Source organism: Hibiscus syriacus, unplaced genomic scaffold (assembly GCF_006381635.1).
Source record: "Hibiscus syriacus cultivar Baekdansim isolate YM2019G1 unplaced genomic scaffold, ASM638163v2 tig00110785_pilon, whole genome shotgun sequence".
Taxonomy (NCBI): Eukaryota; Viridiplantae; Streptophyta; class Magnoliopsida; order Malvales; family Malvaceae; genus Hibiscus; species Hibiscus syriacus.
The window spans coordinates 281,388-294,453 of record NW_024062862.1 but is presented as its reverse complement, the minus strand read 5'-3'; the positions used below and the strand labels follow the sequence as shown (position 1 = coordinate 294,453).

The following is a 13,066-nucleotide window of genomic DNA, read 5'->3' as shown; positions in this document are numbered from 1 at the left end:
AGAGCTCCAGCCCACTCTCACCTCCTTCCTGCAATGTCATTATTCTTCCAAAGAGCCGAGTGCAAAACTGATCTTTCCTCTGCAAAACAGCCTTAGGAAAGGCTAATTGTCTGCTACGATAATTATGAATGGTAAAGATAACAATATGGATAAGTTAAACCCTATCCGCATATAACAAATGTCTAACAACCCAAGTTTAAAATCGAACCTCTATCTTATCGTTCTTTTGATCATTGTTTTCAAATTAATCTTAAATTTTGATTTTGTTTATTTTTTAATGATTTTATATGTTAATATTATGGAGAGTGAGAGGGATTATTAATAAATATGAAGATAATTTTTTACTAATATTTTAAAAATAAATTATTAATAAAAATATTAAAAATATATAATAATTTAAAAATTTTACATTACCCCTTCCAAAACTGTTTGCCAAAATTTAACTTTATTTAATATAAGAACGAACTTCTTCAATGGATATTGTGGCCGTTTCCCAATCTATTTGATAGATTTAAGAAGAATATAAAAAATGGAAAGGTTATTTCACATTCGATACTCATATTTTAAGCAATTCTCTCAGTTTTTTTTTGGGATAAATATTTATCATAATTAAATTTAATCAACAGGGTTAAGTATAAAAAAATACAAAATAAACACAAGGTGGTTAAATAAATTGAACTGATGACTACGAGAAATTATATTTTGGCTTAAACCTAAATCCGGACACATGTATATATTTATGTAATTTACCATGAAAAATATACATGTCCACGTTGATCATACGAAACCGAAACGAGCCGCGTTTCGATTGTTTCTTCTATTTATTTATTTATTACTACAAGGCGGGAAGCGATTCAGGCCGCCACGTCAGCTCCGAAATATCGGCTGCGGGTTCAAACAAACCTCCTAACGCCACAAAATCGCCGCTATTACTATGGATATTGTTGTTGGTACCCGAATCGCCGCCGATTCCGAATTCAAACGAGTCGTACATCGGAATGGGGAACTCATTCCCCATCATTTCCGCAAATCCAATGCCCCCTGAAACACCTCCTTCCTCCACGTCCAAGGCGGTTTCAAATATCTGCTCCGCCTCGACCGACGGGAAACTCGGCGGCAAACCCAGATCATCATCCGAAGCTTCGAACAGAAAACCGAGCTCCGGCCGTGGCTCGTCGAAATTCAATATCATTTCCGGTAACTCCGCTTGGCCCGGAATTAGGATCTCTTCTTCGAAACTTTTGATGACCGAGTCAAGTCCCTGAATCGCAGGAACTGGTCCTGAGAACAAATCGGAATCGTCTAAGATGTTCAGCAAATCCTCCGGGATATGTTTTGTCTCCGGCAACTGAACACTTTCATCATCTGGGTTAAGCTCGACATGAGTAGCCTCGGCAGACACGGAAGTGGCATCCGTATCATCCTTTTCAACTCGTGCAAGTTTTAAATTGGGGACCGAGTTAGCATCTGACTCAATATCGTCAGCCTCTTTCCGATCTCTCTTCTTATTGCCTTGGTTATCCTTCATTACCACGATATATTAAAAAATAAATATGAATTTACAGAAAAACACCTTAGTTTTCAATTCAGTAGGTTGCTGGTAGAAGGAAGAGAAGATGGGAATTTATAAAGGGCCAAAATGGCATAAAATTTGAAGTGCCGAGAGTGATTGGCTAACAACAAGAAGAAGGGTTTTAGAGAGAGAAAATGCGGGTATTGGGTGAGTGGGGAAGAGATAAAGATCGGGGAATATATAGTACTTGGAAAATTTTAATTTCAATTTTACCTTTTTTATTTTTAAATTTTTTATTAAAAGAAAACTCGGATTTGAAATTTAAAATAAAATTTTGTTTAATTATGATAGAGACAGGCGCGTGTAGATCGGAGCGAGCAGATCTCATTGATGAGTCATCCACTGCTTTTCTTTTTTTTCTTTTTGGATTGTCTGCTTTTTCTGTCAAATTAAGTAATTAACTAAATTTGAATGTAGGACTTTGAAGTCCGTTTCGAAGGGTGGTGGTGGTGGTGGTGGCGTGGGCATCGCTCTCTTTTGCAGGTCTAGCCTTTTTCACTATTTGCTTTTTATTAGTATTATTATTTTAAATTTATTTGCCAATTTTAAAGCTTTTGTTTTTGACATGTTCTCTTGTTTCTTTTATTTGGAACGTTCAAAACCCCTTCAAACTATTCTAAAAATAATAATTATGCTTTTTCATTCAATTGAATGTTTAAATTGATAATCAAAAAATAAGTAGAACTTTTTATCAATATTAATAGTTTTTTTTCTTATTGATACGAATTTTAATGTCAAATAAGATATAATTTTTTTAAAGGATATTGATATTAATTTTAATGTTCATCATTGATTGTTTATATTTTTATTTTAGTATCATATTTTTGTTTTATTTGACTTTTTAAAATTTTAATAATTTTATTTTTATGACATATTTTTTTATATTTTTATTGTACATTTTTATATTTTTTGAAACATTTTTTATCGGTTGTTCGATCATATTTTTCTTTCGTTTAATTTTTTAAAGATTATATTTAATGTCGACATGACGAATCAATATGGCTCTAATTTATTTTTTTGTTGATATTCTCTTCTTTATACTCACATATTAGACTTTGATACACACAATTTATATCCGTAAATAGTTTTCTCTCGATCGTTTGATTCTGATTTGTTGGGAAATAAACCAAGTACAAGTAATTTTCTATAACCAGATTAGTGAGAATGCAAAATAAAAGCGGAAAAATAATACCCGAAATTGATAACGGAGTTCAGCCAATTGTGCTTACGTCTCCGGACTGCTACAGATCTTTTACTAAGAGAGAAAATTTACAGGTGTTTACAAAACACTCACTACTCACAAGAAAGCTCTCTAGTATTGGGAGAAATAAATGATTTTTTTGGGATGGTTTTGAAGCTAAATGAGCTAGGGTATTTATAGTTAAAACTTAAGGACTTAATCTTGTAAATACCCTAAAACCTAGGGATTACTTGTGATTATCCCATTATCATTTTTCAACAAACATCTACCAAACTTTGAAAAATTATTTTTCAAAGAAATATTTACCAAACTTTGAAAACCATTTTCAAAGAAACATTTACCAAACTTTGAAAACCGTTTTTTCAAAGTTGGTTACCAAACTTGAAAACCATTTTAATACTTTCAACAATCTCCCACTTGAATACTGATTTTAATCTGTCTTCACACATCGATCAATGCAACAGCTTTTCTAGTCTTGTTACTCTAGCATGCCAACTGAAGTTGAACACAACTTCAGTTTGTCTGTAGTCACCGTCTTTGTCAACATATCTGCCAGATTTTGAGCTCCACTGATTTTTTCAAGTTTCAAAATCTCATCTTCCAGAAGAGACCGGATAAAATGATATCGCAATTGTATGTGCTTTGTCCTGGAATGAAAAGACGGATTCTTTGCTAGATGTATAGCACTTTGACTGTCGCAATACAAGACATTGTTTTCTTGTTTCTTGCCTAACTCTTCCAAGAAACTTTGGAGACAAACCATCTCCTTGCTAGCTTCCGTAACAGCGACATATTCTGCTTCAGTTGTGGAGAGAGCAACTATCTTCTGTAGTTGAGAAACCCAACTCACTGTTGTTCCTCCTAAAGTATAGACATACCCTGTAGTGCTCCTTCTGATGTCAACATTTCCGGCTAAGTCAGCATCTACATAGCCTGTCAGTATCGTATCTCCACCTTTGAAACAAAGTGCTTTGTTTGTGGTACCCCGCAGATATCTGAGGATCCATTTGACTGCTTCCCAGTGTACCTTGCCCGGATTATTCATGTACCTGCTAACAGCTCCCACTGCTTGAGCAATGTCTGGTCTGGTACAAATCATGGCATACATCAGACTTCCAATTGCTGAGGCGTACGGCACCTTCACCATGTGTGCACGTTCTTCCTCCGTCTTTGGTGACTGTTCTTTGGAGAGTCTGAAATGAACACCTAAATGTGTACTTACTGGTTTAGCATCTTGCATGTTGAACCTGAAGAGTACTTTGTTTGATGTACTCAACCTGTGATAATATCAAAGTCCCTGACTTTGTGTCTCTCTTGATCCTCATCCCAAGAATCTGCTTTGCAGCGCCCAGATCCTTCATAGCAAACTGCTTTGACAATTTTTGCTTCAAGTTTATAATCTCTTGCATGTCTGAGCCTGCAACGAGCATGTCATCAACGTACAACAATAAAATAATGAAGCTATTGTCGAACATCTTGATATAGCAACAATGATCTGCTTGGCATCTGGTAAAACCACTGCTACACATGAAACTATCGAACTTCTTGTACCAATGTCTAGGAGCTTGTTTTAAACCATACAAGCTCTTCTTCAACCTGCATACCAGGTTTTTCTTGTCTGCCTCTATGAAGCCTTCTGGCTGCCTCATATAGATTTCTTCCTCCAAATCACAATGAAGGAAAACTGTCTTTACATCTAACTGCTCAAGATGTAAATTCTCTGCAGCTACAATTTTTAACACCAGTCTGATTGTAGACAGTTTCACGACTGGAGAGAAAATTTCATTGTAGTCAATACCTTCTTTTTGCTGAAAACCTTTGACAACCAATCTCGCTTTGTAGCGTTTGCTCCCATCGTGCTCTTATTTGATCCTGTAAATCCACTTGTTGTGAAGCGCTTTCTTGCCTGGTGGTAATTCAGCTAATTCCCACGTCTGATTTGATAAAAGCGAGTACATCTCATCTTTCATGGAAGACTCCCACTTGACTGAATCCTCCACTTGCATTGCTTCATCATAGCACTCTGGTTCACCATTATCAGTCAGCAACAAGTAGTGCAAAGAAGGAGAATACCGTTGGGTTGGTTTAGGAATTCTGGAGGAGCGTCTTAGTTCCGGTGTGCCTGGTTCTTCTTGAACTACTTCAGGACTGATCTGAACATCATTTCCAGAAATCTCCTCAAACTCAGCAAATTCCTTTGTTTCGGCTTTGGTATTGGAGCTGCTTGATTCTACAGTTGACCTGTCTTTGTACATCACATTCTCATTGAAAATGACATCTCTGCTTCTAATGATCTTCCGATTTTCATAGTCCCAAAACCGGTAACCGAACTCATCACCGCCGTAACCAACAAAGGCACATTTGTTGGACTTTGCATCAAGTTTAATTCTTTCAGCATAGTCTATGTGTACATAAGAAATACAACCAAACACTCTTAAGTGTGAAAGGTTTATTTCTTTCTTGCTCCAAACTTCCTCTGGTATTATGCCATCCAAAGGAACTGAGGGCCCACGGTTGATCAGGCAATCCGGCATGTATCCTCATGCTTCTGGCACGTTCATTCAGAGTTCTATTCATGCGCTATGCTACGCCATTCTGCTGCGGTGTCATGGGAACTGTGGTCTCCTTCTTGATCCCATTGTTTGCGCAAAAATCTCTAAATCTCCTATTTTTGTACTATCCTCCATTGTCAGACCTCAACCGCTTGACTTTCATACCATTCTCATTTTCCATCATAGCCTTCCATTTTCTGAAGGTATCAAAGACTTCTGATTTTTTCTTCAGAAAATAAACCCACATCTTCCTTGTAGAATCATCAATGAAGGTGACATAATATAATGAGCCTGCAAGAGATGGAACTGGAGATGGTCCCCATACATCAGTATGAACTAACTCTAACTTTTCAGCCTTGGGTGTCTTACCAATCTTTGCAAAGCTGACTTTCTTTTGTTTGCCAAAGAACCAATCTTCCCCTTTGACAAAAGTGTCTTCATACCTTTCTCGCTCATATGGCCAAGCCTTTGGTGCCATAGGTTTGATTTTCCATCAGCATCTGCTACTGCAATGATATTCTCTAAATTTGAGGTTACATAGAGAGTACCAGTCTTCTTACCACGAGCAATGACGAGTGCTCCTTTGGTAATCTTCCATTCACAACTTGAAAAGGTTGTACTGTATCCTTCTCCATCAAGCTGTCCTACAGAAATCAAATTTATTTTGAGACTAGGAATATGTCTCACTCCTGTCAGCTTCCAGGTGGTCTAGTTTGGCAGCTTTAGTCAGATGTCTCCTTTTCCGACGATCTTCAAGGTTTCATCATCAGCAATATGAACCTTCCCAAAATCACCATTGACATAGTTCTCCATGATTTCTTGGCATGGCATGGAGTGGAAAGATGCCCCTGAATCCAAAATCCATGATTCAATCGGACTGTTGACGCTTAAAATCATGGCATCACTTGTCTCCTCCGTCATGTTGGCAGATTCCTGTGCACCGGTATTTTTCTTCAGTGCTCGGCAATCTCTTTTGAAGTGCCCATTCTTGCCGCAATTATAACAGGTAAAATCTTTATTTTCTGTTCTTGATTTTCCCCTTCTGGATTTCGATCTGCCACGATTTGAATTTCTTTCTGAAGTTCTCCCTCTGGACTCCGTGTGCAAGGTTGAGGAGGTTGATGCTTCACCCGATTATCTCCGTCGAATTTCTTCGCTCAGTACCAGATCCCGAACATCGTCGAATTTTAATTTGTTGTTTCCAGACGAACTGCTGACTGCTGTAACAGTAGCATTCCAACTGTCTGGTAAAGATGATAAGAGAATTAAAGCTCGAACTTCATCATCAAATTCAATTTCCACTGAACTCAATTGGGTTGTGATTGTGTTGAGTTCATTTAAGTGTTGTGCTACCGATGCCCCTTCCGTCATCCGCAAATTGAATAATCGCCTCATCAAATGAACTTTGTTTGAGGCCGATGACTTCTCATACATACTGGAGAGAGCCGTCATAAGACCCGTCGTGGTCTTTTCCTTTGCTATGTTGAAAGCAACATTACGGGATAACGTCAGTCGGATAACTCCGAGGGCTTGTATGTCGAGAAGAGCCCAGTCTTCATTCTTCATGCCCTCTGGTTGTTTTCCTGAGAGGGGTTGATATAGATTTTTCTGGTATAGAAAATCTTCAATTTGCATCTTCCAAAATCCAAAGTCCGCACCATCGAACTTTTCAATTTTCACATTCCCTTCGTCTGCAGCCATCGCTCCCACTCGAATCTGGCTTCGTTTGGATCGTTTCTGACAATTTTTGCGAACCGTCGTGTATTAGAACACCTTCGTCGACAAACTCGTATCGTCGACCGAATTTTACTATTCACGAAATTCACTATTCATGTGAATAGTAACCCGAATAGTAACCTCACAAAAAATTGACGAAATTCACAACCCAAAAGCTCTGATACCAGTTGTTGAGAAATAAACCAAGTACAAGTAATTTTCCTATAACCAGATTAGTGAGAATGCAAAATAAAAGCGGAAAAATAATACCCGAAATTGATAACGGAGTTCAGCCAATTGTGCTTACGTCTCCGGACTGCGGCAGATATTTTACTATGAGAGAAAATTTACAGGTGTTTACAAAACACTCTCTACTCACAAGAAAGCTCTCTAGTATTGGGAGAAATAAATGATTTTTTTTGGATAGTTTTGAAGCTAAATGAGCTAGGGTATTTATAGTTAAAACTTAAGGACTTAATCTTGTAAATACCCTAAAACCTAGGGATTAATTGTGATTATCTCATTATCATTTTTCAACAAACATCTATCAAACTTTGAAAAACTATTTTTCAAAGAAACATTTACCAAACTTTAAAAATCTTTTTCAAAGAAATAAAAATCATTTTCAAAGAAACATTTACCAAACTTTGAAAACCATTTTTTCGAAGTTGGTTACCAAACTTGAAAACTATTTTTTCAAAGTTGGTTACCAAACTTGAAAACCATTTTAATACTTTCAACATGATTTACGATTGTCGGTGATCTTACAATAATTTAATCTTCTATTGTGGTTCGTTTACCGACGTATTAAGATTTGTTTGTATCTATCTTTTGTTCGAATTTTTTAAATGAATTTTAACATTTTTCTCGTATGGTCTTTTTATTATGTCGATTGACTAGTTATCTTGTGTTATTAGTTATATAAAAACATACTAATTATGTGTTTAATTTTTAAACTTCATTCTAACTTTGAATATTTTCTCAATTTAATAAAACTAGTTACTCTATTTGCATAAAATTTGTTTTTTAAAAATTGTGAGTTTATTTATTTTTAAAAAAATAAGATTTTGAAAACATTTTCTTTTTTAAACAAATTTAAAAAATTTCCTGAGTCGAACATTCCAAGCTGATCCAATCTGCCGATAATGCCGTCGACGGTCGTATTTTAACTCGGCGCCACGTGTTTTGCCGCCTTACTAATCAGATACGGAAGCAGGATATTATCCACTGTTTTTTTAAGGTGTCTATAATTTATTTTTACTACTATGAAATTCTGAGAGCCTTTGAAGAATACGACACGTGGAAGAGAGATCAGATCACATGTTAGGGATGGTGTCGTTATTGTTGCCGTCAATCATGTGATGTCCGGTATTTCTGGTGTCGTGGGTTACACGAAGGGGCAGGTGAGATTACCATCAATAAAAACTTTAGATATTTTCTTTCAAATTCATATTTACCTAAATACCCTTGTACAACAATATAAAATCAAAATAAATAATATTAGGGTAAATTACAATTTTAGTAACTAAACTTCCTTCTTTCTCCTATTTCGCTCACTCCTATTTCACATATTGCATTTTTTTAATTTAATCACAAAATATTATACATTAAATATTTTTAGTCATTCAACTGTTTGCTCACTAACTCTGTGATGATTGATGATATGAATTTTTTATTTTTTTAACTAATTAATATTTTATTAATATTATATTATCCCACCCGAACTTCCACGGAGAATTCTCTACTCTTCCACATTGTCGGTACCACATGGATCTGGACTCCAGGGCAAATTCGAGCCAATAATCCAGGGGTCAAGATTAATTGGTTCAAAAAGCCAATCAGAAAATTACTTTGCATTCTACCATATTTGTTACAATGTAGGGTAAACTCCTAATATAAATGTAACCCCCTAGACCCGGCCTATGCGTTTCGACTAAGTCTAGTGGATCACATTATGATTATTAAAGACATTTTTCGAAACCGTTATTCCATCAATATAAAATCACATTATAAATAACATGAAATTATAAATAAATTATACTATCAAAATCCAACTCGTAAATATAGTACCAATAAATAATAATTTAATTTAAAACATGTCTTCAAATTCAATATCACAATAAACCGAGCAGTATTAGCAAAAGAGTTATCATTATAAAATCCGATATTTTAAAATAAGGTCCAAGTCACTAAAATAAAGTCAACTTGCCAGATAAAAACATTACAATCTGATTTACTTCAAGAGATATGTTGATCCTCCAAGTGCTCGAACCAAGGTATCTAACCAACAGTATCTGAAAGGGGAAAACATTTTCAAAAGGTGAGCTAGGCTCAGTGTGTCCCAACATTTCCATAAAATCACAATAGGTACAAATCATAGTCCAGTAATCTCACAAATTCGTAAAAGAGTTTAACTTTTTGAAAATCATAGTTTAAACCCTTTTCCGGTACACCATCAGTATTTCCCAAAATTATTTTCCATATAGCTTACTTTATGCACATAGCAAAAAGAAAGCCAACTTAAGGATAGGCTTTGAAGTTGTATCCTTAAACCCAAGTCAATAAGTCCATATAGCTTACCCTAAGCACACATCAAAGGAAAGCCGACCTAATGAAACATCTTGGGGCCCTCAAGAGTCACATTGGGCCAAGTTAGCTTGATCAGAGCTATTCCATCGTAATTCAATTCCAAAATTCAATTGCACCGTGACATAAATTCCATAAATCCAAAAACATGGTAATCATATACCATTTCAAAACAAAAATTAGATAGCAGCCATATTCCATAAATTGTCACATTAAATTGGTACATTTCCATAAAATCACAATAGGTACAAGTCATAGTCTAGTAATCTCACAAATTCGTAAAAGAGTTTAACTTTTTGAAAATCATAGTTTAAACCCTTTTCCGGTACACCATCAGTAGTTCCCAAAATTATTTTCCATATAGCTTACTTTATGCACATAGCAAAAAGAAAGCCAACTTAAGGATAGGCTTTGAAGCTTGTATCCTTAAACCCAAGTCAATAAGTCCATATAGCTTACCCTAAGCACACAGCAAAGGAAAGCCGACCTAATGAAACATCTTGGGGCCCTCAAGAGTCACATTGGGCCCAGTTAGCATGATCAGGGCTATTCCATCGTAATTCAATTCCAAAATTCAATTGCACCGTGACATAAATTCCATAAATCCAAAAACATGGTAATCATATACCATTTCAAAACAAAAATTAGATAGCAGCCATATTCCATAAATTGTCACATTAAATTGGTGCATCAATAAAACAATAACCAATGAATTCGGTGTACCACATATTAAAATCAATAAAACAGTTCAGTAATAAGTAGGGAACACACCTCGACAATAGATTCAAATAACAAATCTATTGATTGCTGGTTTCACCACGCTCTGCTACAGTTTTCGAACGGGTGAATACTGGCACACGTGGTTTAACTGATCTAGAAGAGCTGGGTCGAGCTGTCGAACGATCCGGAGAGTCTCTTGTACCTTCAAACAATAATATTTATCAGTCCCAAATCCTATTTAATTGTTCAAAGCTAAACTTCTTACGTATATAAGCATTTTTTGGGTTTGACTATCAATTTGAGGTATTTCGAGTCTGAATTTGGCCAAACAGATTGCGGAATCAGAATCAGGGCGTCGAAAAACATAAAGTATGACTTTCCAAAAATTCAAATTCTTGGTCAAAGTCAAAGTCAACCACTTTGACCGTAGATTTGGAGACCTTCGGATTCGAATTTGACAAAACGGACCACAAAAACGGATTCGGCACGTCGAAAAATATCAGGATAGGTATACTCGGAAAAGATTAACGGTCGTTTAATGCTCGGTCAAAGCCATTTTAAGTTTTGGTCAAAGAAAGTCAACGGTCAACGGTCAACGGTCGGGTCGGGTCGGGTCAACGGTCGGATCGGGTCGGGTCAACGGTCGGGTTAGGTCAGACCGATCAAACCGGTTCAGACCGGTCAAACCGGTTCAGACCGGTCAAACCGATTCGAACCGGTTGAAACCGGTCAAAACCGGTTAAACCGGTTTCCAGCAGCCACTCGCCCTGCGGCGGCGCGTGTGGCGCGTGAGGCGTCCTCTGGGGCCCTAAAAATCCCGGAAAAATTTCTAAAATTATTTTGAGCGATTTCGAGATACTTACAACGATCGGTTCAAATTTTTGAACGGCGGAGGCTCGATTTCAAATCGGTCGAATCTTTGACTGCACCACCTCCTCACGCGCCACCGTTTACGGCGGACAAGGTTGACACCGGTGAACTCGGAACGGCACAAGGAACACGATGGTGCGAGAGGTGTCGTAAACGGAGCAACGATCAGCGGTGAATTTAAGATTTCCTCGGCGATAGAGCTAACAAAACCGTCGCTACTTTGACTGGAAATTCCTGACGTTTGGCCGCGTTTCGCTTCAATTAATTTGAAGGGTTTGTTCCTCGCTCGATGATGAACACAACGGTGGTTTCAAAACAACGATCGGAATTCGGACGGCGTTTGGATCGGACTTGAAAGTGGAGGTGTGAGAGGAAGAAAATTAAAGAAATAGCATTTGTGATTTCTGATTGTAAATCAGAAATCACGCTTAAATCATCAAGCCTACCGACAGTTTTAGGAGAAATTCAGGGCTTGGTCCCTGAATTTCCTTTACTTCAAAAATGGCATACAAGTTTCCATAAATTTTAATTTAGTCACTTAATTTCACCCATTTTCACAATTTACCTCCAATTTCAATTAATATTATTTTGTAAATATTCGGGTTGTTACAATTCTCCCCCTCTACAAGAAATTTCGTCCTCGAAATTTACCTTACGAGAATAGTTGAGGAAATTGAGCCTCTATTGACTCCAATGTCTCCCAAGTAGCTTCTGAGGGGCCTCGATTACTCCACTGAACTTTGACCATTGGAATTCGTCTATTCCGAAGAACTCGTTCATCTCTCTCTAAGATCTGAATGGGCTCCTCTTCATATGACAAATCAGGTCTCAGCTCTACTTCTTCAACCTGAATAATGTGACATGGATCTGGACGGTATCTCCTCAACATTGATACATGAAAGACATCATGAATACGACTTAGCTCAGAAGGCAACTCAAGCTGATATGCAACAGGTCCTACCCTCTTCAAGATACGAAATGGTCCAATAAATCTTGGACTCAATTTACCCTTACGCCCGAATCTCAATACTTTCTTCCAGGGTGAAACTTTCAAAAAGACCCGATCTCCCACTTCAAACTGTATATCTTTCCTTCTTTGATCTGCATAAGATTTCTGCCTATCAAATGCCTCTTTCAGACGGTCACGGATTAATCTGACTGTGTCCTCCGTCTCTCGCACTAACTCAGGTCCCAACGTTTTCCTATCACGCAACTCAGTCCAACAGATCGGAGTGCGACATTTACGCCCATAGAGCGCTTCATAGGGTGCCATACGAATGCTGGTCTGATAACTGTTATTGTAAGCAAATTCAGCCAACGGCAAAAAGTTCTCCCAACTACCATGAAAATCGATTACGCAACCCCGCAACATATCCTCCAGAATCTGAATTACTCTCTCAGATTGACCATCAGTTTGTGGATGAAAGGATGTACTATAATCCAATCTTGTTCCCAAAGCCGTATGTAACGCCTTCCAAAATCTAGAAGTAAATCTCGGATCTCGATCAGAAATAATAGACAATGGAACACCATGCAATCTGACAATCTCTGAAATATACAATCTTGCCAGCTTATCCAAAGTATAATTTACTCGCACAGGAATGAAGTGAGATGACTTTGTAAGTCTGTCAATAATCACCCAAACTGAATCTTTTTTCGAAGGAGTCATAGGCAAGCCAGTAACAAAATCCATAGTAATACACTCCCATTTCCATTCAGGAATCTTGATAGGCTGTAACAAACCTGATGGATGTTGATGTTCTGCCTTAACTTGTTGACAAGTCAAACACCTAGCCACAAAGTCAGATATGTCTTTCTTCATACCAATCCAATAATACCTCTCTCTCA

General features: G+C 37.1%; 1 protein-coding gene across 1 annotated transcript; it reads right to left on the bottom strand.

Annotated features, from left to right (window-relative positions):
* Nucleotides 1-700: 700 nt before the first annotated feature.
* On the bottom strand, nucleotides 701-1,717 carry LOC120140543. The gene has a single exon (XM_039155512.1). The coding sequence runs from the start codon at nucleotides 1,526-1,528 to the stop codon at nucleotides 836-838; it is 693 nt and encodes a 230-aa protein (XP_039011443.1). The 5' UTR covers nucleotides 1,529-1,717; the 3' UTR covers nucleotides 701-835.
* Between the last annotated feature and the right edge of the window lie 11,349 nt (nucleotides 1,718-13,066).

What these genes read in the sequence shown, in the direction of transcription:
- LOC120140543 (XM_039155512.1), bottom strand. Translation starts at nt 1,528, where the DNA reads ATGAAGGATAACCAAGGCAATAAGAAGAGAGATCGGAAAGAGGCTGAC.